The sequence below is a fragment of the Dipodomys spectabilis genome, unplaced genomic scaffold, assembly GCF_019054845.1.
Source record: "Dipodomys spectabilis isolate Male_0828 unplaced genomic scaffold, ASM1905484v1 ptg000018l, whole genome shotgun sequence".
NCBI lineage: Eukaryota > Metazoa > Chordata > Mammalia > Rodentia > Heteromyidae > Dipodomys > Dipodomys spectabilis.
Genome location: NW_024870695.1, coordinates 9217882 through 9238673, shown reverse-complemented (window position 1 = coordinate 9238673; position 20792 = coordinate 9217882). Strand labels below are relative to the sequence as shown.

The window sequence follows — 20792 nt, the reverse complement described above, 5'->3', positions numbered from 1 at the left end:
AGGTTCAAGAGACAGAGTTGAGGGGCAGAAGCAGCAGGACTTGGGGATAAACTGTCAGGGGACAGAGGAGCCCTGGCTTTCAACCATTTAACACTCCCCAGGGTAGCCCCACCCCCTTCTGGGTAATCCTAGAGATAGTGCCTTCATTCTGCCTGCTCTTCAGTAAATTACTTTGAGTTCTACTTTGATAAGAAAACACTTCCTGTGGTGTGGTGGAAACTTCAAGAAAAGGAAAGAGCTGACCCATTCCTGCTTAAGAGGTTGAGGGAGAAGGAAGATGGCCAGAGCTTTGTATCTACTCAATGCCCTCTGGTTTCTGGAGTGTGCACTACTGTTCTTGGGACCTATGGCTACCCCTCCAGCCTGGGCCTTGAACCTGGACCCAGTGCAGTTCACCTTCTATTCAGGCCCCAATGGCAGTCACTTTGGATTTTCAGTGGACTTTCACAAGGACAATCATGGGAGGTGAGCCATGGAGTTGGGTGGGGGGAGTATGAGCATGACTGCTTCTATGGACCTCTAGTTCTCCATTTGTGGTAGCCACTGTGCAAGGTGGAGTCTGGGTTGGTTGGGATTGAGCTCTTTGTCAGGAATGCTGAAGAAGGGACAGGTTCTGGTGAGAGTATTAGAGGGGTGCTCTTGGAGAGATGGATACTGAAGAGTACAAAAGTTGTATTTCTTTCCTAAAATGATTGTTAGTTGTATGGCCCTGGTTCCTCTAAAATAGAAGTGCACATCTTGAATTGATTTGAAAAACTCCATCTGTCTACCCATCTTCACCATGCTTTTCTACTCCATTTCTCTCATCCCCATCCAAATTATAGATATTTGAAGAGAAGTAATATGTCACTAATGATTGGTATTGATCAGGCTTTAAAAACCAAACTGCCATGATTAGAGTCATGGCTCATCCTCTGTAGCTGTGAATGACTTAACTGTGGTAGACCCTGGAACAATCAGCTTTGAAGGGTTGCAATGGCAGATAGCCTTCAAGGAACAACCACAGAGGGTAATTTCCTCTGCTGAATAGAGCCACTTCATCCAAAGTGAAGTCCTTTTCCCAAGAGGGAGACTCACATTCAATGACTAACCAGTGAGAAGTATAGGGGTGTAAGGGTCCAACTTTTGAAACTTTTTGAAAAGGTATTCTGGCTCCAGAGCTCCTAGAATATTGGATCATCTGCTTCCTCTGCTCCCTCTTGCTGCATTTTCCTCCTTTCCACAAGCACTGGGCCATGGGCACAACTGTGGGATACACAAACATGTACATATGTCTAGATAAATATGTATGTACAGCTTTTTTTTTTTTTTTTTTGCCAGTCATGGGGCCTGAACTCTGGGCCTGGGTGCTGTCCCTCAGCATTTCAGCTCAAGGCTCTACCACTGGAGCCACAGCGCCACTTCCAGCTTTTTCTGCTTATGTGGTGCTGAGGAATGGAACCCAGGGCCTCATGCATGCAAGGCAAGCACTCTATCACTGAGCCATTTTCCCAGCCCTGTACAGCATTTTTTTGATCAGTCATGGACCTCAAGCTCGGTTTAAGGGTACTGAGCCACAGTTCTACTTCCAGTGTTATGGGGGTTAATTGGAGATAACAGTCTCATGGACTTACTTTCCCGGGCTGGCTTTGAACTGCGATCCTCAGATCTCAGCCTCCTGAGTAGCTAAGATTACAGGTGTGAGCCATCAGTGCCCAGTATGTACAGCATATTTTTAAAAACACTTGGCAGGAGCTATGATAAATGTTCCTCATACATATATGACATTCACTCCTTTTGCCAGCATTGATATTATCTTTTTTTTTTTTTTTTTTTTTGCATAAGGCAGAACTGTGATTTAAACCTAGGTTTGCCAGGGTCTCATCTTTTTTCTTTTTTTTAACCAGTCCTGGGACTTCTCGGGGAGTGGGAGCTGTCCCTGAGCCTCTTTGTGCTCAAAGGTAGCACTCTATCATTTGAGTCACAACTTCTGGCCTTTTCTGAATATATTATTGAATATAATATGTCTCAGACTTTCCTGTGGAAGCTGGCTTTGAACCATGATCCTCAGATCTCAGCCTCCTGAGCAGCTAGGATTACAGGCGTGAGCCACCAGCACTCGGCTGAAGGTCTGGTTTTTGTCAAGAGGGTGAATGAGGACTTGCCTACTGAGTTTTAGGAGGTCTTTATTGGCAAGTATATCCAGCTCTTTGTGTTCAAATCAAACCAAATGGTTTTAGTCTCACATGAATTCTCTGAGGGTCCATTACCCTGTCCATAAGTTGAAGAGGTCTTCCTAGATAATGTATGCTTCCCACAGGCAGTCACCTACAGGATATACAGTCATCTGAGCTGTGCTCATCCAACTTTCCTATGCAGTGTGGCTATCGTGGTGGGCGCCCCGCAGACCATGGGCCCAAGCCAGGAGGAGACTGGTGGTGTGTTCCTGTGTCCCTGGAAGGCCGAGGGCGGCCAGTGCACCTTGCTACCCTTCGACCTCAGTGAGTCCAGGGTATGAAGGGGATGGGAGGGACCAAATGGCCAAGGCAGCCAGCTTCAGTGCTCCCGTTCTTTTCTTGTAACCTTCAGGGGATGAGTCCCGAAACGTAGGCTCCCAGACTTTTCAAAGCTTTAAAGCCCGGCAAGGACTTGGAGCATCTGTGGTCAGCTGGAACGACGTCATTGTGGTGGGCACTGCAGACAGGACACCAGGAGCAGCCAGGGCATAGATGCATTGGGGGAAGCTCCAGTCTTGCGCCTTGGATCCTTTCCAACTCTCTTGTGGCCCTGTTCCAGGCCTGCGCCCCCTGGCAGCACTGGAACGCCCTAGACAAAACAGAGGAAACTGAAAAGACACCGGTGGGTGGCTGCTACCTGGCTCAACTTCAGAACGGTGGCCGAGCAGAATATTCACCCTGTAGGGACAACATCATGAGCTCGGTTTACAAAAGTGGTTTTAGTAAGTTCTGTTCTCCCTTTGACTCTGTTTAGAGACTCCTAATCTCATGCAGTCTTTCAGACTGTCCTTTGCAACTGGCACCGGCCTTGCTCCTGGCCCCGCCCTACCCTTCAAGGCCACACCTCTACCCCATAAACCTGCCCCCAAGCCTTGTTGAGCCACCCTTTTGCTGAACCCTTCTTGCCCCCTCCAGGCGACAAGCGATACTGCGAAGCGGGCTTCAGCTCTGCGGTCACTCAGGCAAGTGGGATGCAAAAGTTGCTTGAGAGCCGAGCGTGGTGGTACATTACCAGTAATCCCAGCCAAGGCTGAGTCAGTGGAATTTCAAGTTTGAAGCCAGACTGGGCTACGTAGCACAATCCTACATACAAAAAATGAGGGCGGGGGGGGGGGGGGGGCGGGAAGGGAGAGGAAAAAAAAATGAGGGGCATAGAGGGGGAACAAAAGGTGTGGCCCAGGGGCTGGGAAGGTGGCTCAGTGGTAGAGTACTTGCCTTGTATGCCTGAGGCCCTGGGTTCGATTCCTCAGCACCACATATGCAGAAAGATAAAAGCCAGAAGTGGCGCTGTGGCTCAAGTGGTAGAGCGCTAGCCTTGAGCTGAAAAGCTGAGGGACAGTGCCCAGGCCCAGAGTTCAGGACCCACGACCGGACCAAAAAAAAAGGTGTGGCCCAAATGGTAGCTTGAATAGTATGTGCAAGTTCCAACCTCAGTGCCATCAAAATCAACAAATAACACCTACTGGGAAGTGGAAACAAGAGGTTCATGATTAAAGGCCAGCTAGAGCAGTTAGCGCAAAATTGTATGGGGGGGAGGGGGGCTCTGGGATGTTGGCTCAGTGGTAGAGTGCTTGCCTTGCATGGATGAGAATCTGGGCTCAATTTCCCAGCACCACATAAGTGGAAAAAGCCAGAAGTGGCATTGTGGCTCAAGTGGTAGAGTGCTAGCCTTGGGCTGAAGAGCTGAGGGATAGCGCCCAGGCCCAGAGTTCAGGCCCACAACTAGGGAGAAAAAAAAGGTTGTATTGGGGGGGTGGGGGGAAGGAAACTGATGGAGCCCTTGCCTAGCAACTCTGAGGCCCTGAAGTTTATTCCTAGGTGTGGGGGATGATGGCGAGTGTCCTTGCCCCTCTCACCACCATGACTTCCCTTTCAGGCTGGGGAGTTGGTACTTGGGGCCCCTGGTGGCTATTTTTTCTTAGGTATGTGCCTTAGTGGTATGCCCTCTCATCTCATGGTCTGGGGCAACCCCAGGTAATTGGTTTCTTACATTTCCTGTGCCTTCTGCCTTTTATGCCTTAGGTCTCCTGGTCCGAGCTCCAATTGCCAGTATCATCTCAAGTTACCGCCCTGGTACCCTTCTGTGGCACGTTCCCAGCCAGCGCTTCACCTATGATTCCAGCAAGATAGATTACTTTGACGGCTACCGAGGTAACTCTGGCACCTACCTCCCTTCCAGGACTTCCAGCACCCTAAGAGTCACTGTCCACCCAGCTGGTCACATTCTCCTGTGGGGAGAACCCTAGCAGGCCAACCCGCTGCCCCAGCTGCTTCTCCTAAGCCTACCCAACTCCTATGTTCCCCACCTTGCCTTTCCTACCATGGCCTTGCTGTGTGTTCTCCAGCAGGTCTTGGCCTCAGTTTTCTCATCTGCAAGGTTTGCACTGAGTGGCCTCTCTGTCCCCTCCTTCTTTCTCCTTGCTTTATACTTCCAAAAACACTAACTGTGCTGTCTTCAGGGTACTCGGTGGCTGTAGGGGAGTTTGATGGAGATCCAAGCACTACAGGTAAGAAATCCATTCGTAGACAGCAAGTGGGGAACCCACATGGAGAATCATCTCTCCCAAAGTCTCCCCTGGGTGCAGAATGGGCTGATGGGATTAAGTATGTTCTTAGGATTTCATTCACTGAGCCTTGCTCTTCCCAGAGTATATCTTCGGTGCCCCCACTTGGAGCTGGACCTTGGGAGCGGTGAGTTCACCCTGTCCCTCCATTCAACATTGAAGCCCCAGAACCCAGTCCTCAGGTTAATTTCCCACACCTCCAAACCCCCTGCCCTTTCTCACTGGAAGCAGGAGGCTGTGGAGGGAGTAAGAATGATGAATTGCAGTGTGTCCCTCCATGCAGGTGGAAATTTTGGATAAATACCACCAGACACTGCACCGGCTGCATGGAGAGCAGGTAGGGATCAGGTACCTGAGGGAGTGGCCAAAGCCAGGAAACTGAAACCCCAGAATATTTCATAGGATGTGAGTGTGGATGTCCAATAGAAGGTGTCCAGTGCTGAGGAGAGCTAAGATACTCTTTGTCTTGCAGATGGCTTCGTATTTTGGTTACTCAGTGGCGGTCACTGACGTCAATGGGGACGAGTGAGTAGGGGGAATGCCCCATGCACGCCCAATTGGGTCCCCAGTTACCAGAGGTAAGAGCTACACACCATTTCTTCCTTTCCCAATCTCAGGCAAGGCAGACAGCAAGGGTGGGAAGACTTGGCACTTGTCCTCAGCATCTTCTAGCCCAATCTCACCTAACCACCCATCTGTTCCACAGGAGACATGACCTGCTGGTGGGTGCTCCATTGTACATGGAAAGCCGAGCTGACCGCAAACTGGCTGAGGTGGGGCGAGTGTACTTATTCCTGCAGTCCCGAGGTCCCCATGCACTGGGACCTCCTAGTCTCCTGCTGACCGGCACACAGCTCTATGGGCGATTTGGCTCCACTATTGCACCCCTGGGTGATCTCAACCGGGATGGCTACAATGGTGAGAGAAGAGAGGAGCTCCATTTGCTGCAGGAAGGTTAACAGCCCCAACAAAAAGCTGGACTTAAGCCTTGCACCAATGGTTTATACATGTAATCCTAGCTACTCAGGAAGTTAAGATCTGAGGATCAAGGGTCAGAGCCAACTGGGGCAGGAAAGTCTCCAATAAACCACGAAAAAGCTAGAAGTAGAGGTGTAGATGGTAGAGCACCAGCTTAAAGCAAAAAGCTAAGGAACAGCACCTAGGCCCTGAGTTCAAGCCCTAGTACTGGGGGAAAATTAAAAAGCTAGACTTGAACTGAGGACAGCAGGAGTTAGGGAAGTCCTGTTCAGAAAATGACCTCATCAGATATGTGTTTTTTCATCCTATTATGATTTAAAACCCGGCTTCTGGGGTTGGAAGCATGGATCAATTAAGAACCAAGAATGAAAGTCTTAGGTTCCAAGTTTGAGTCCCTGTCTTGGACCTAAAAAAAAGAAAACCCTAAGCCAGGTGCTGGTGGCTCACGCCTGTAATCCTAGCTACTGAGGAGGCTGAGATCTGAGGATCACAGTTCAAAGCCAGCCTGGGCAGGATAGCACGTGAGACTCTGATCTCCAATAAACCACCAGAAAACTGGAAGTGGCGCTGTGGCTTAACTGGTAGAGTGCTCCTCTTGAGCTGAAGACTCAGGGACAGTGCCCAGGCCCAGAGTTCAAGCCCTACAACTGACAAAAAGAAAACTCCATATGCTAAGAGGGGAACAGACAGCAGAGTCCTTTGTTTTTTTTTTTTTTTGGTCCGGTCGTGGGGCTTAACTCTGGGCCTGGGCACTGTCCCTCAGCTCTTCAGTTCAAGGCTAGCGCTCTACCACTTGAGCCACAGCACCACTTCCAGCTCTTTTCTTCTTACTTATGTGGTGCTGAGGAATTGAACCCAGGACCTCAGGCATACAAGGCAAGTGCTCTACCACTGAGCCACCTCCCCAGCCCCCTGACAGCAGAGTTCTAATGAGACTACTAGGATGTACATGCCCTTGCCTTAAGCCAGGCAAGATAACCACCTGAACAGAGCCTTTGGCAATGGAATTTGAGATGAGATGACTTTGCAGATATTTAGAACATGGATTATTAGGACTTGATGGGAGATGAGATATGGGGTAAGGAAGAAAGAAGAGTTGAAGTACTGGCAGTGTTCTTCATTGCTTAATGCTAAGGCAACACTGCAAGTCTAAGGGAGCAGGGAGATGAAGGGCTGGAGAGCATTAGGTGGAAACATGCAGGGAATCATCCATTGTGGCTTCTCCTTAGTCCATAAGAAAGAGTTGAGAAATAGAAAATTGGGGAAAGTAGATGAGTTATGGAGCCTGTGAATGGAGTAAATGGAGAAGAGGCCCAGGATAGACCCCCTAGGGTGCCAAGAGCATGTAGGGACACCCAGAGAAGATGAATCTGGGAAAAATGCAAAAGTGTCCAGATTGTAAAGGGAAATAGATCAGACAACCCAGAACTCCAGGAAGAGAACTTGGAGCAGGAAGAAGGCACATGGAAGTGGCTCCTGATACTACTGAAAGGGCTTGAGGAGACATCCATGGGTTTTGGCAAGAAGACTGTCAGTGGTAATAGCAATAAGACCTAACCCGGGGTGTTGTAGGAATAGAAGCCAGAACCCCATGGGGCAAGGTATGAATAGAGGTGAAGTATAAAGGAAGTATGTAGAACTACTCTTTCAGCCAATTTGATTGTGAGAAGAAACAGGATGATCATGAAAAGGACATAGAGGCCACAGAAGATCATTTCGATTTGGAAGAATAGGCAATGTGTTGAATGTGAGGAAAATGATTTTGCAGGGAAGTAGAAGAGTGAGCCAGAGGAAGGTCCTTATGGATGCCCAGGGTGGAGATACCTGACTCAGAGGCCTGGTAAAGGAAAAAAACGCCTGGGAATGGGAATGTGGCTCAGTGGTAGAGTGCTTGCCATGCATGCACAAGGCTCTGGGTTTGATTCCTCAGCACCACATAAGCAGAAAAAGCCACAAGTGGTGCTATGGCTCAAGTTAGAGCGCTAGCCTTGAGCTGAAGAGCTGAGGAACAGCACCCAGGCCCAGAGTTCAGCAGCAACATTCAGTCCCCAGGAGTCTCAGTGAAACTAAGCCAGGCATTGGTGGCTCACAACTGTAAACCTAGCTACTCAGGAGGCTGCAATCTGAGGATTGTTATATGAAGCCAGCCCAGGCAGGGAAGTCCGTGAGACTCATCTCCAATTAATTACCCAAATACCAGAAGTGGAGCTATGGCTCAAAGTGGTAGAATGCTAGCCTTGAGCAGAAAATCTCAGGGACAGCACCCAGGGTCTAAATTCAAGCTCAATCCTCAGATCTCAGCCTACTGGGTAGCTAGGATTACAGGTATGAGCAATTGGCACCTGGCTTTCTCATCCAGATTCTTGATTCTTCTGCCTTGTCTCCCTAGTGCTGGGTTACAGTGTGCACCACCATGCCTGACTTCAGTTTTTGCATCTAAAATGGGAATGATAGTACTTCATTGTCAGAAGTAAATGAAATCTTGTCACTGTATTTTCCTCAAAAGATAGTAAGGGCTGTTAAGAGTTCTTATAACAGTCCTACTTGACTAATCCCTCTCCTGCCAGATTGTATACTCCCAGAGGGCAGGGCAGTGACCTCCTTGACCCAAACTGTGCCAGTCTGATCTCCTGGGGTTTCCCCAGAGAAGTAGTTAGGAGAGTTTCACTGAGTTTCCTGGGGACTGAATGTTGCTGCCTTTGTATCACTCTTTCCAGATGTTGCAGTGGCTGCCCCCTATGGTGGTCCAGATGGTCGAGGCCAAGTGCTGGTGTTCCTGGGTCAGAGTGAGGGGCTGAGTGCACGCCCCTCCCAGGTCCTAGACAGCCCCTTCCCCACAGGCTCTGGCTTTGGCTTCTCTCTGAGAGGTTCTGTAGACATTGATGACAATGGATACCCAGGTGTGCCTCCACTACCACAGAAAGGTCTTTGGGCCTTGTTAGAATTCTTGAGTCACGACTGGGTCCATGCATGACCTAGTGCCCCTCCTTCAGCCCCCTCCCCCGCCCCACCCCACCAGGGGCTCTGCCTTCTCTATGTGGGATGCCAAGGTGTGGAGGGGTTCGTGGAATCTCTAGAGGGGAAAGAGGTGTGGAAAGATAAGGACCCCAGGCCTTCTCTAATTGCCCTTTCTGACTCTCAATATCTGCAGACCTGCTGGTAGGAGCTTATGGGGTCAGCAAGGTGGCTGTATACAGGTGAGCACTGGCCTGGGAGTTGGTAGCAGGGAGTCAACCCTATCGGGGAGGCTGATCCAGGAGATGCACCATGACAAACCTCTTTCATCCTATCAGAGCTCAGCCAGTGGTGATGGCCACTGTCCAGCTGCTGGTGCAAGATTCCCTAAATCCTGCTGTGAAGAACTGTGTCCTACAGCCTGCCAAGACTCCTGTGAGCTGGTGAGGAAGTAGAGGGCATGGACTAGGCAGGAGCTGGGCCCTCCATAGATTCCCATTCCTCAACCCACTCACATCTTTGCAGCTTCACCATCCAGATGTGTGTGGGAGCCACTGGGCATAACATTCCTCAGAAACTTTGTGAGCAGCATGGGGAGGTGGTAGGAGGTTGGCCTGGCTTCCTCCTTTTAGAGATAGGCCTGGGAGATCCTGTCTCTTCCTGCTTCTCCTGTCAGATCTAAATGCTGAGCTGCAGCTGGACCGTCAGAAGCCCCGCCAGGGTAGGCGAGTTCTCCTGTTGGATTCTCAACAGTCAGGTCTCACCCTGAGACTGGACCTTAGCAGAAGTCAGAGCCCCACCTGCCACAACACCACAGTCTTCCTTCAAGTACGTCTGGGTTAGGTTTACAGGGGTCACCAGACCCAGGGCACTGAATGGGCACTGTGGAGCCAGGATATGGTTCTCACTGATGAGCAAAATTGAGGGGTGGCACAGTAGCATGATGGTCTGACTGTTACCCTCCTGCTAGGATGAAGCAGACTTCCGGGACAAGCTGAGCCCCATTGTGCTCAGCCTCAATGTGTCCCTGCCCACCCAGGAGACTGGGGTGGCACCTGCTGTTGTGCTGCATGGAGACACCCATGTCCAGGAACAGGTGGGGAAGGCAGGGGCCAGGCAGGGGAAGTGCGAGACCCCCAACGTTGAGAAGGGCAAGATTAGTGCACAAATTGTACCATAAACCCCAAAACCTTGATGTCACCCCAAACCCCAGTGAAGCCCCAAATATCCATGTCCCCTAAATCTTAATATAAATTCATAAACCCTAATATCACAGCCTAACATTGTCTGGGACTTTATCATCAACTGCAAAGCCCTACTACTCCCTACCCTTCTCATCCTTGGGTCCCTTATTCAGAAGCTCTGCTGTGGTGGTTTTCTGACCCTCATGTGTCTTCTAGACCCGGATCATCCTGGACTGTGGCGAAGATGACTTGTGTGTGCCCCAGCTTCAGCTCAATGCCACTATGTGAGAGGACTTCCCACTCTTCTTCCCTTATCCCTCCCTGCCCTATCAGACCCCTTCCTCAGTTGGGTTCCCTCTCCTCTTCCCAGATCCAGCTTCCCCAGCCTCACCCTTTGTCCCCAGCAGGAAGGGCTCCCCACTTACAATTGGAGCTGACAATGTGCTGGAGCTGCAAATGGATGCAGCCAATGAGGGTGAGGGGGCCTATGAGGCAGAGCTGGCTGTGTACCTGCCCCCAGGGGCCCACTACATGAGGGCCCTCAGCAACCTCCAGGTGAGGCCCCACCCTGGCCACTGCCTGCAAGTAGGAAGTGTAGAGCTTTGAATCCCACTCCCACCTATGAGATCACACTTCTTTTGTGCTTTGCTGGAAAGATGCAATTTAAAAAATTATGTGTGTGTGTGTGTGTGTGTGTGTGTGTGTAGAATACTTGCTAATGTCACAAAATTGAAGAACTCTATTATAAACTCTTCCCAAAGACTCAAGAACCAAATATTAACAAGAACCTCTGTTTATCATTGGCTGGATTTTCTTCCAGTCTTTTCCCCAAAGAAAATATTTAGTTTTTTTATTGTTATTATTTGTTTTTTCATGTGCTAGACCCAGGACTTGAATTCAGGGCCTGTACTGAGCTTTTGTGCTCAAAGCTAACACTTGAGCCACAGCTCCTCTTTATGGTTTTTTGGTGGTTAATTGAAGAGTCTCATGGACTTCCCAGCTTGAGCTGTCTTTAAACCAAGATCCTCAAGTATCATCCTTCTGAGTAATTAGGATTATAGGCATGAACAAATGCCCTGCCTGAACTTGTTTAGTTTTTATTTCATTGATGTCGTTCGAGATAGGATCAGATATGTAATATTGAGTTTTTATTTCCAAAATTAAAATCATTAAAAATATTAAAAGTACAGCCAGGTGTGGTGGTACACACCTTACACCCAGCTCTTGGGAGGGGGAAGCAGGAGGATTGAGAGTTCCCAGGCAGCCTAGGCCATATAGTGAGTGAGTCTCTGTCTCAAAAACAAAACAAGCTGGGTATTAGTGGCTCACATCTGTAACTTAACTACTTGGGAGGCTGAGTTCTGAGGATCTCAGGTCAAAGCCCAAGTAGCAAAATCTATGAGACCGAGACCCTTTTCTCCCATAAAAAATCAAAAGACCAAAAATACTGGAAATGGAGTTTGGACAAAGTGGTATAGTGTTAGCCCTGAGCCAAAGAAACTCAGGGACAGCACCATGAGTTCAAGCCCTAGGATCAGCACATACAAAAAAAAAGCAATAGGGGCTGGGAAGGTGGCTCAGTGGTAGAGCGCTTGCCTTGCATGCATGAGGCCCTGGGTTCGATTCCTCAGCACCACATAAGCAAAAAGAAAAAAGCCGGAAGTGGTGCTGTGGCTCAAGTGGTAGAGCGCTAGCCTTGAGCTGAAGAGCTGAGGGACAGTGCCCAGGCCCAGAGTTCAGGCCCCACGACTGGACCAAAAGAAAAAAAAAAAAAAAGGAATAGTAGCTGGGCGCCAGTGGCTCATGCTCATAATCCTAGCAACTCAGGAGGCTGAGATCTGAGGATCATGGTTCAAAGCCAGCCCAGGGGGGAAAGTCTGTGAGACTCTTAATCTCCAATTAACCACCAGAAAACAGGAAGTGGTGCTGTGGCTCAAGTGGTAGAACGCTAACCTTGAGCTAAAGAGCTCAGGGACAGTGCACAGGCCAGAGTTCAAGTCCACCACTGACCAAAAAAAGAAAGAAAGAAAGAAAAGCAATAGTAATGTGCTACCACCATACAGGAAGTACAATGTGACCTCAGTCCAGGAAAGCCCTCTCTGTAGCTTGGCACATGAGATTTTTATGGACTTACCAGCAGTTCAAATAAACACTGGCTACTGGGTAACCCACTTTTGTCTCTGAAACTGCTCCCTGCAGGGCTTGGAGAGGCTCATCTGCAACCAGAAGAAAGAGAATGAGAGCAGAGTAGTGCTGTGTGAGCTGGGCAACCCCATGAAAAACAATGCCCAGGTGAGGCCTCCCAGGCAGGGGGAGGGCCGAGTGGGGGCTGGGGTGGGCCTCTAGCAGCTCTGAGTTGTTATCCTGGGCCTCAGATAAATGCAGTTTCATCTCTGAGTGGGATTCTTGATGAATGGAGATAACAAGGGCGGTCTTGGAGTACTGGAAGGCACACTCAGGGCAGGGCTGCCCAAAGTGAGTGGCTGTGCACTGACTTTGAACCTCCCTTCTCCCAGATAGGAATCACTATGTTGGTGAGTGTGGGGAACCTGGAAGAGGCTGGGGAGTCTGTGTCCTTCCAGCTGCAAGTCAGGAGGTACTGGACCCGGGGATTCACCTACCTGTCACCCTTCTTCTGAGCCATACAGACCTCCCATACAAGTCCCTATTCTTGTTGGTCCTGAGATTTTTATCTAGTCTTGAAGTCCTAGGGAAAAACTTATTTTCCAGGTCTAACTTCTAGTTATACGTTTCTAGTCTTTGACAAGGGCATAGCTCAAGTGCTAGGCCTAGAAATTGATAGTGCCTAGCAAGTGTGAAGCCCTAAGTTCAATCCCCAGTACCAAAAGCTTTCAAGAAAGCTCTTTTAGCTTATTCATTTGTCTGAGGCTTGAACACAGGGCTTGAATACAGGGTCTCAGTGCTGTCTAGTAGCTTCCCCCCACACACGATCAGTCCTGGGGCTTGAGCTCAGGGGCTGGGCACTGACCCTGAATTTCTTTTTGCTCAAGGCTAGCACTCTACAACTTGAGCCACAGTGCCACTTTCAGCTTTTTCTGTTTATGTGGTACTGAGGAATCAAACCCAGGGCTTCATGCATGCTAGACAAGCACTCTCCCACTAAGACATATTCCCAGCCCTGTGTGTGTGTTGTTGTTGTTGTTGTTTGTTTGTTTGTTTGTTTTGTTGGTCGTGGGGCCTGAACTTGGCCTGGGGCGCTGTCCCTTAGCTCTTCAGCTCAAGGCTACCACTCTACCACTTTGAGACACAGTGCCACTTCTGGCTTTTTCTGCTTATGTGGTGCTGAGGAATTGAACCCAGGGCCTCATACATGCAAGGCAAGCAGTCTACCACTGAGCCACCTTCCCAGCCCATTGTTTGTTTTATTTGCCTTTCTTGGGGCTTGAACTCAGGGCCTAGGCACTATCCAAAAGCTTCTTTTGCTCAAGGCTAGCACTCTACCACTTGAGCCACAGCACCACTTCTGGCTTTTTCTGTTTGTGTGGTACTGAGGAATTGAACCCAGGACTTCATGCATGCTAGGCAAGCATACTACCTCTAACCCACATTCCTAGCTCCTGTAGCATTTTTAAAGCTCAAGGCTGGTGCTCTTCCACTTGAGCCACACCTTCCCTTCTGGCTTTTTGGTGGTTAATTGGAGTTAAGAATTTCATGGACTTTCCTACATGGGTTGGCTTTGAACCTAGATTGTCAGATATCAGCTTCCTGAGTAGCTAGGATTACAGGCATGAGACACTGGTGCCTGGCTTTCAAGAAAGTTCTTCCCCAGGTCTAACTTTGGTGTGGCAACTGTTTATGAAATTAGTAGCTCTCTCTGAGCCTTTCAAAGTTCTGGCTCCACCCTAAAAGAGATCTGGTGTGCCTCACTTGCCTCTTCTCACCCCCTCTCCAGCAAGAACAGTCAGAATCCAAATAGCGAGGCAGTACTGCTGGATGTGCCAGTCCGGGCAGATGCCAGAGTGGAGCTTCGAGGGTAAGAGGCCATGAGTGGGAAAGGGAGATGGCAGGCAAGACTCTACCACTCGGGGGAGGAACTGGGTACCCCTGTAGCTTAGGGCTCAGGGGTAAGGTGCAGGCTTAGCATGTGTCAGATTCCAAGTGCAAAAAAAAAAAAAATTCAGCGGATTATGAGGCATCCTCCACAAGCCTGAATCACTCTGGGGTTTGGGCACCCCTAGAAACTCCTTTCCAGCCTCATTGGTGGTGGCAGCAGAAGAAGGTGACAACAAACAGAATGGCTTGGACAGCTTGGTCCTCAGGGTGGAACATACTTACGAGGTAGGGATGCAGGTAGGAGCCTGCAAATCCTGGGCTGGGATGAGATGATCGTAGGAATTGCAGGCTGAGTGCTGAGCTACCTCATCCTGTGACCACCTCCCAGCTCCACAACGATGGCCCTGGCACTGTGAATGGGCTCCACCTCAGCATTCACCTCCCTGGCCAGTCTCAGCCCTCTGACCTACTCTACTTCCTGGACATACAGACCCAGGGGGGCCTCCAGTGCTCCCCACAGCCCTCTCCCAATCCCCGCAAGGTGAGAGCCCAGGGGAGGGAGAAGGAGCTGTGGGACATCCCCGATCTCTGGCTAGCTCACCTCAGAGATGTGAGTGTAGATTTGGAGAACTGACAGTGTCTTTGCCCCCTAGCTGGAATGGAGGCTCCCCACCCCAAGCCCGTCCTCCACTCTGCCCGTGCATCACAAGCGAGAGCGTAGAGAGGCCATCCTGCCTGAGCCCAAGCCACATGGAGAGCAGGAGACAGTTCTGGTGGTGAGCAGGCTCTGGGGGTGTCCTTTGGGGCTTCACTGCAGCCCAAGAGCCAGAGAGGATGAGAGGCAGGGAGAGCCGCTGGTGTATGATGTGGGCCTCTCTGGGGGCCTCTCTTGCTCCCACAGTGTTCTCCAAATAAACTTGAAAGATGATGCTGGACTGGCATGTAGGGTGGGCCTGAAACACTTGGAATTCTTAAGCTTCTTAGTACATTTAAAAAGGCCAAGGAAGTGTTGCTGTGGCTCAAGTGGTAGAGCGCTAGCCTTGAATTGAAGAGCTGAGGGACACCGCCCAGGCCCAGAGTTCAAGCCCCACAACTGACAAAAAACAAAAACAAAACAACAACAAAAAAAAGGCCAAAGCAAGGTTACCCAGATTCTGGATATTGGAGGCTATTTGATGGCTCCCTCCTTCCAGCCTTACATGTCGGGGACTGTTGAGGAGGTGGCTGGAGATTTACTCCTCACCCTCTTGGGAGTCTCTGTGTTGGGTCATTGGAGTGAAGGGGGTGGGGGGGATGGACCCAGAGGAGCCTGGAACTGATACCAAGTCCCCGCAGAGCTGCGATTCGGCACCCTGTACCGTGGTGCAGTGTGAGCTGCAGGAGATGACGCGTGGGCAGCGGGCCATGGTCACTGTACTGGCCTTCCTGCAGCTATCCAGCTTCCGCGAGGTGAGGAGGGGATGGGGTGGGCAAGTCCTTATGTCAGGGGGCGGGACCTACCGGGCCAAGCTTCTTGGGGGCGTGGCCTTTTGCTCTGGCCGTGGATGGGGCTTCAGGATCTGGAAGAGGCCAGGACCAGATTTATTTTGTGGGTGGGGCTAGGTTAAACCACAGGGTAGGCTCCTCAACTGGGAGTCCAGGGCTTGGACTAATGCTGATGTAAATGGCTTACAACCCTACTGCCTGCAGAGGCCGCTGGAGCAGTTTGTGCTTCAGTCCCACGGGTGGTTCAACGTCTCCTCCTTTCCCTACGCGGTGCCTGTGCTCAGTCTGCCTAGTGGGGAAGCTCTGGTGAGTGAGGGGGATCCCAGGTGGAAAAGCATACCGCAGGACCAAGGGTCATACAGTGTCAGTGCCAGCATGGGGACAGGGCCTCCCTAAGGCTGAAGGGTGGTGCTGGAAGGTGGCTAGGCTGGGAGCCACGTGGCCCAGGTTTGAGTCTTTTGAAAGGCAGGTGTCTAGGGACTGAGGAGACTCGGAATTTGCCTGCAGGTGCAGACTCAGCTGCTTCGTGCCTTGGAGGAAAGGGCCATCCCGATCTGGTGGATGCTGGTGGGCATGCTAGGTGGCTTGCTGCTGCTCACCCTCCTGGTCCTGCTCATGTGGAAGGTAAGGTCAGAAGGATGGCAGAGTCCCCGAGTGGGTACAGATTAGAAGGCAGGAAGATGTGCACTCTTAGAATGTCATTCTCCTAAGGATCTCTCCCTGAGAAGTCACAGGCAATGAGGCCTACCTTGGAGAATTCCTGGCTGCTAGGGACAGGGTTCAGTTCCTCCTTTGGTGTATCTTCCCCTTGAGTAATGCAGGCAGAAGGCAGACTCTCCTTGCTTCTTTGGAGGTCCTGGAGGGCCACTCACTGCTCTGTACCTGGAGAGCCAGGTCCATACACCAAGAAGACATAGTGCTTTTAGGGAAAACCTATATTGGAGCCATAATAAACAACCATATTGTCATGTACTTGAGTCATAAACTCCAATATTTAAGAAAAGTACAGAGGAGGATCTTTCCCCCATCCCCAATTTTAAACCCAACTTCTTGTTACACATATTATCTATAAGTGAGGAAACATCTGTGTGTGTGCTCAAGCTCTGTACTGATCCAGGGAGAGGCTCTGGTGGCTTGCTGCATTCTAGCTTTTTCCTCATTGGTGCTCTGATCTCTTTAACCTGACACCTGCACATCCCCAGGTTGGTTTCTTCAAGCGGAATCGGCCACCCTTAGAGGAAGATGAAGAGGAGGAGTGATAGTGAGAAGGCTGGGGACTGGCACCTGCTCTCTATCTCCAGCCAATTGGCTCCTGGCTCTGACTTCCATGGTTGGAGTCTTTCTGCTTTTCCTGCTGCCTAATAAAGAAGCTAACACCCCCCCCCCAAAAAAAAAAAAAACACACACAGAGTGCTACCTCCTTTTTGGGTAAGAGGAGGGAAGGGACTGCAAAATGCTTGGAATGGGGAGCAGGGAAGAGTAGGTCTCTGCCAGAGTAAAGGTTGCAAATTACAGTCAGGGACTAGAGGGTGGGTGTGGCAAAGTTGAGAGAGTGAGGGAGAAAAGGAGGGGGTCTTTGGGTGATACTGAAGGAGGGTGAGGGTATTTGATGTAGGTAGTGGAAATGGGTTTGGAGCCCCAGAGAAGGAAGACTGGGTTCCACTGGGAAGCTTTTTTAAAATGTATTTTTTGGTGGTACAGTGACTCATGCCTGTAATCCCAGATACTCAGGAGACAGAGATGGAGTGGATAGCAGTTTGAAGACAACTCAGAGCTGGGTGCTGGTGGCCTATGCCTGTAATAATAGCTATTCAGAAGGCTGAGATCTGAGTATCTTTGTTCAAAGCCAGCCCACACAGACCAATCCGTGAGACTGTTATCTCTAATTAACCAGCAAAAGGCTAGAACGGAGGTGTGGCTCAAGGGGCAAAGTGCCAGCCTTGACTGAAAAAGCCAAACGAGATCACAAGATACTGAGTTTAAGCCCCAATACAGGTATACACAGGAACAATAGACAGCTTATAGCTGGGTGCTAATGGCTCACACCTATAATCCTAGCTACTCAGGAGGCTGAGATCATGGTTCAAAGCCAGCCCAGGCAGTAAAGTCCATGAGACACTTATCTCCAATTAACCACTACTAAACTGGAAATAGCTCTGTGGTTCAAGTGGTAGAACACTAGCCTTGAGCTAAAGAGCTAGGGGACAGTGCCTAGGCCCAGAGTTCAAGCCAAAAAAAAAGACAGCTCAGGCTGGGCACCAGTCGCTCATGGCTGTAATCCTAGCTACCCAAGAGGCTGAGATCAAAGGATTGTGATTTGAAGCCATCCTGAGCAGGAAAGGCTGTGATACTCTTTCCTCCAAAGCCAAAAGTGGAGCTATGGCTCAAATAGAGTGTTGGCCTTGAACAAAAAAAGCTTGGGGATAGCTCCTAGGCTCTGAGTTCAAGCTTCAGGACCAACAGACAGACAGACAAACATACATACACACACACACACACACACACACACACACACACATACACACACACACATTAGAAAGCTAATATGGAAGTTTACATCTATAATCAAGACTACAAGGAAGGCATTAGTAGGAAGATCACAGTTTGAGGCCTGTCCTGGGCAAAACACACAAAACCTTATTCAGGGATGGGAAAGTGGCTCAGTGGTAGAGTGCTTGCCTTGCATGCATCAGGGTTTGATTCCTCAGCACCACATAAACAGAAAAGCTGGAAGTGGCGCTGTGGCTCAAGTGGTAGAGTGCTAACCTTGAACTGAAGAGCTGAGGGACATGCCCAGGCCCAAAGTTCAAGCCCCACAACGAAAACAACAACAGCAACAAAACCCCACAAAAAGCACAAAAAACCTTATCCAAACCCTAATGAGGAGCTAGGAATGGAGCTTATTGGTAGAGTGCTTGCCTAGCATGCATGAAGCCCTGGGTTTGCTTCCTGGACTAGTGATAGAGTGCTTGCCTAGCATGCATGAAGCCCAATACCATATAAACAGAAAAAGCAGGAAGTGGTGCTGTGGGTCACAGTGCTATCCCTGAGCAAAAGCAGCTGAGTTCAATCCCCAGGACTGGCAAAATCAAAACTAATGAAAACAAAAAAGGTAGAGATGTGCCTAACAAGCATGAAGTTCTGAGTACTGTCAAAATAAAAATAGATGAAGTATATATTTCATGCTTTGGGGTAAATAAACCTCCAAATGATGCAGAACATGAGAAAATAACATGCTTCCCTGTTTCTCCCCAAATCGGCTTTTAAACCAGTGTTTAGAGTGAGGAGGGAAAGAAGGAGGCTGGCTAGTCCTCCTCAGGCTGAGGACAGTGTCATGCCAGGGAGGGGACAGCAGATGTTGCCTCCTGATCTCCACTGAGAAAGGCCCTCTGTTAGGAAAGGGGGAAGGTTACAAGATGACCCTCCAGCTGCATAGAATGGAGTTGGGAGACAAAACTGAGGGTCCCCAGGTGTCCCGATGATTTGTTAATTTGTGTTTACTGAGCACCTACCATATGCTGTGGCTGTTCCAGTGCCAGGATGGAATGGAAACAAATGCCCTATGGGACTTACGTTTAAACCAAGAAATCAATATGTGATGGTGGTGGCCAAAGCTGTATGTGGAAGTGAAGGGAAGGAGACAGTGATAGAATGAATGTGGGTAATGGGACATTGCCATTTTCTGGATCATGGTCAGGGAAGACAGCTCTGAGGAGAGGGGAGCCAGGCAGAGGGCCAGAGATAAGGTTAGAGAAGTAGGGAGAGAGCAGACAAGTGGGCATATCTTGTGACGATGGGTAGAAGTCTGAACTGGACACTAAATGGTGGGGAACCACTGATGTACAAACTTACCGCACAAAAAGTAGATGCTGAGTCGGATGCTGTAATCCTCCCTCCTCCAGAGTCTGAGATCTGAGGATTGCGGTTCCAAGCCGGTCCACCCAAGAAAGCCTGTGAGACGCATCTCCGATTAATAACCAACAAAGCCAGAAGCAGAGCTGTGGCTGAAGTGGTAAAGCACTAGCCTTGAGCACAAAAGCTCAGGGACAAAAGCCAAGGCCCTGAGGTCAAGCCCCAGGACTGGCACCAAAAAATAAATAAATAAATTCTGAACAGAAGAATCTGACAATCTGACATCCATGCATGACAAGTTCTGGAACTGGTTTCTAGTTGGGTGAGTGTAAACATTTAAGAAAAAGTTGAGCCATGATGATTGAACAGCAGCCAGTTCCTTCTCCACTCCAACCTTGGGATTGGCTGGCCCCAGACCACTTATCTTGATCCAGCAAAGCATTTGGCAGGTGTCCTTATAGACAAGGCAGAAATGTAAGCTGGATCAGAGAGATCCAGATTTAGACCTGAACAATTCTGCTAAAACTGAAGATCTCCACAGAGTGTCTCAAAGCTCCATCCTGACCCTGGGCTGGCTGGCTGGCGTCATGGTGAGTTCCTCGAGTAGAGGCAAAGGAAGCCACTCTTCATTCTGCAGATGGGCAGGGAGGGACGCCAATACAATGGGTGACTGAAGCAGATTCAAGGCAGCCTTGACAGATTGGAAAATTGGGTTGAAACCAGCAAGATTAAATTCACCAAGGAAAAGTGATAAATCCTGTGCTTAGGTTCTAAAAGTTGGTTACATAAGAATAGGATTGAGAAATCTGGTTAGACAGAAATTGTTAAAAAAAAAAAAAAAAAAAAGGAAGAGATGTAGGCATAGAGGTGCAGACTTGTAATACTAACTACTTAGGAGACTGAGCCGAGAGGATCTTGAGTTTAAGGTCAACCTGTACTACCAGCAAGACCCTGTCCAAAAGTGTGTGGGAATAGAGATAAAGGAAAAAAGAAGAAAAAAGGAAAGAAGAAAGGAAGAAAGGGAAAAGGAATCCACAGCTCATTGTGAAGTCTCCTTAAATCAGAAGATTCAAGTAAGTGGTTCTAACCATGGGCCAACCAGTGCTGTCCTCTGGGTAATGAGGTCTTTGTATGAAGTATCCAGTCCTGTCTCCTGGGCACACTACAGAGAAGGTAGCAAGCCAGAGAGGACCTGGAGGGGGATGATGAACTGCTTAGATGAGGATTTGAATATACAGGACAGAATTTGAGCCATGACAACCACGAGGAGCAATGAACTAGAATGAAAGAACAGTCTTCAGCTGTGGGGCTGAAAAAGAAGGAAAGATCTAGTTCGTCATTCACAAAGTTCAATCCCGGTGGGACAATGGATAACTGTGAGTGAGAAATTTGTTTCTGCCTCTAGACGAACTTCCCCACCACGATGGTGGTCCCAGAAAGCTTCTCATTACCGAAGAGAAGAACAGCTACTTCCTCACTGTGTATTACATAGTTGCAATTAGACTCTACATCATTATTTAATTTAATCATTGCAACAACCTTAC

At 49.3% G+C, this 20792-nt stretch overlaps 1 protein-coding gene across 2 annotated transcripts; it reads left to right on the top strand.

Moving 5' to 3' along the window:
- Positions 1-271: 271 nt before the first annotated feature.
- On the top strand, positions 272-16772 carry Itga2b (integrin subunit alpha 2b). 2 transcript variants are annotated; one of them, XM_042670949.1, is made up of 30 exons: positions 272-465; positions 2359-2480; positions 2569-2666; positions 2776-2938; positions 3132-3178; positions 4093-4138; positions 4239-4367; positions 4676-4723; positions 4864-4907; positions 5064-5117; positions 5253-5305; positions 5487-5698; positions 8476-8658; positions 8910-8955; positions 9052-9156; positions 9239-9294; positions 9390-9541; positions 9684-9809; positions 10114-10181; positions 10305-10452; positions 12097-12189; positions 12414-12493; positions 13811-13891; positions 14097-14196; positions 14300-14452; positions 14565-14687; positions 15247-15360; positions 15601-15702; positions 15904-16020; positions 16599-16772. In XM_042670949.1, exons 1-30 carry the CDS (start codon positions 278-280, stop codon positions 16653-16655), a joined length of 3108 nt encoding a protein of 1035 aa, XP_042526883.1. In that variant the 5' UTR covers positions 272-277; the 3' UTR covers positions 16656-16772. The 2 variants fall into 2 exon arrangements, with proteins under 2 accessions (XP_042526883.1, XP_042526887.1); XM_042670953.1 differs by lacking the exon at positions 15904-16020.
- The last annotated feature ends 4020 nt before the right edge of the window (positions 16773-20792 follow it).

Bases quoted from the DNA above. Each gene is read 5' to 3' on its own strand.
- Itga2b (XM_042670949.1), top strand. From the start codon at position 278: ATGGCCAGAGCTTTGTATCTACTCAATGCCCTCTGGTTTCTGGAGTGT. The intron at 8,956-9,051 runs GTGAGCACTGGC...TCATCCTATCAG, and splicing joins AGCAAGGTGGCTGTATACAG to AGCTCAGCCAGTGGTGATGG. The intron at 15,361-15,600 runs GTGAGGAGGGGA...TACTGCCTGCAG, and splicing joins AGCTATCCAGCTTCCGCGAG to AGGCCGCTGGAGCAGTTTGT.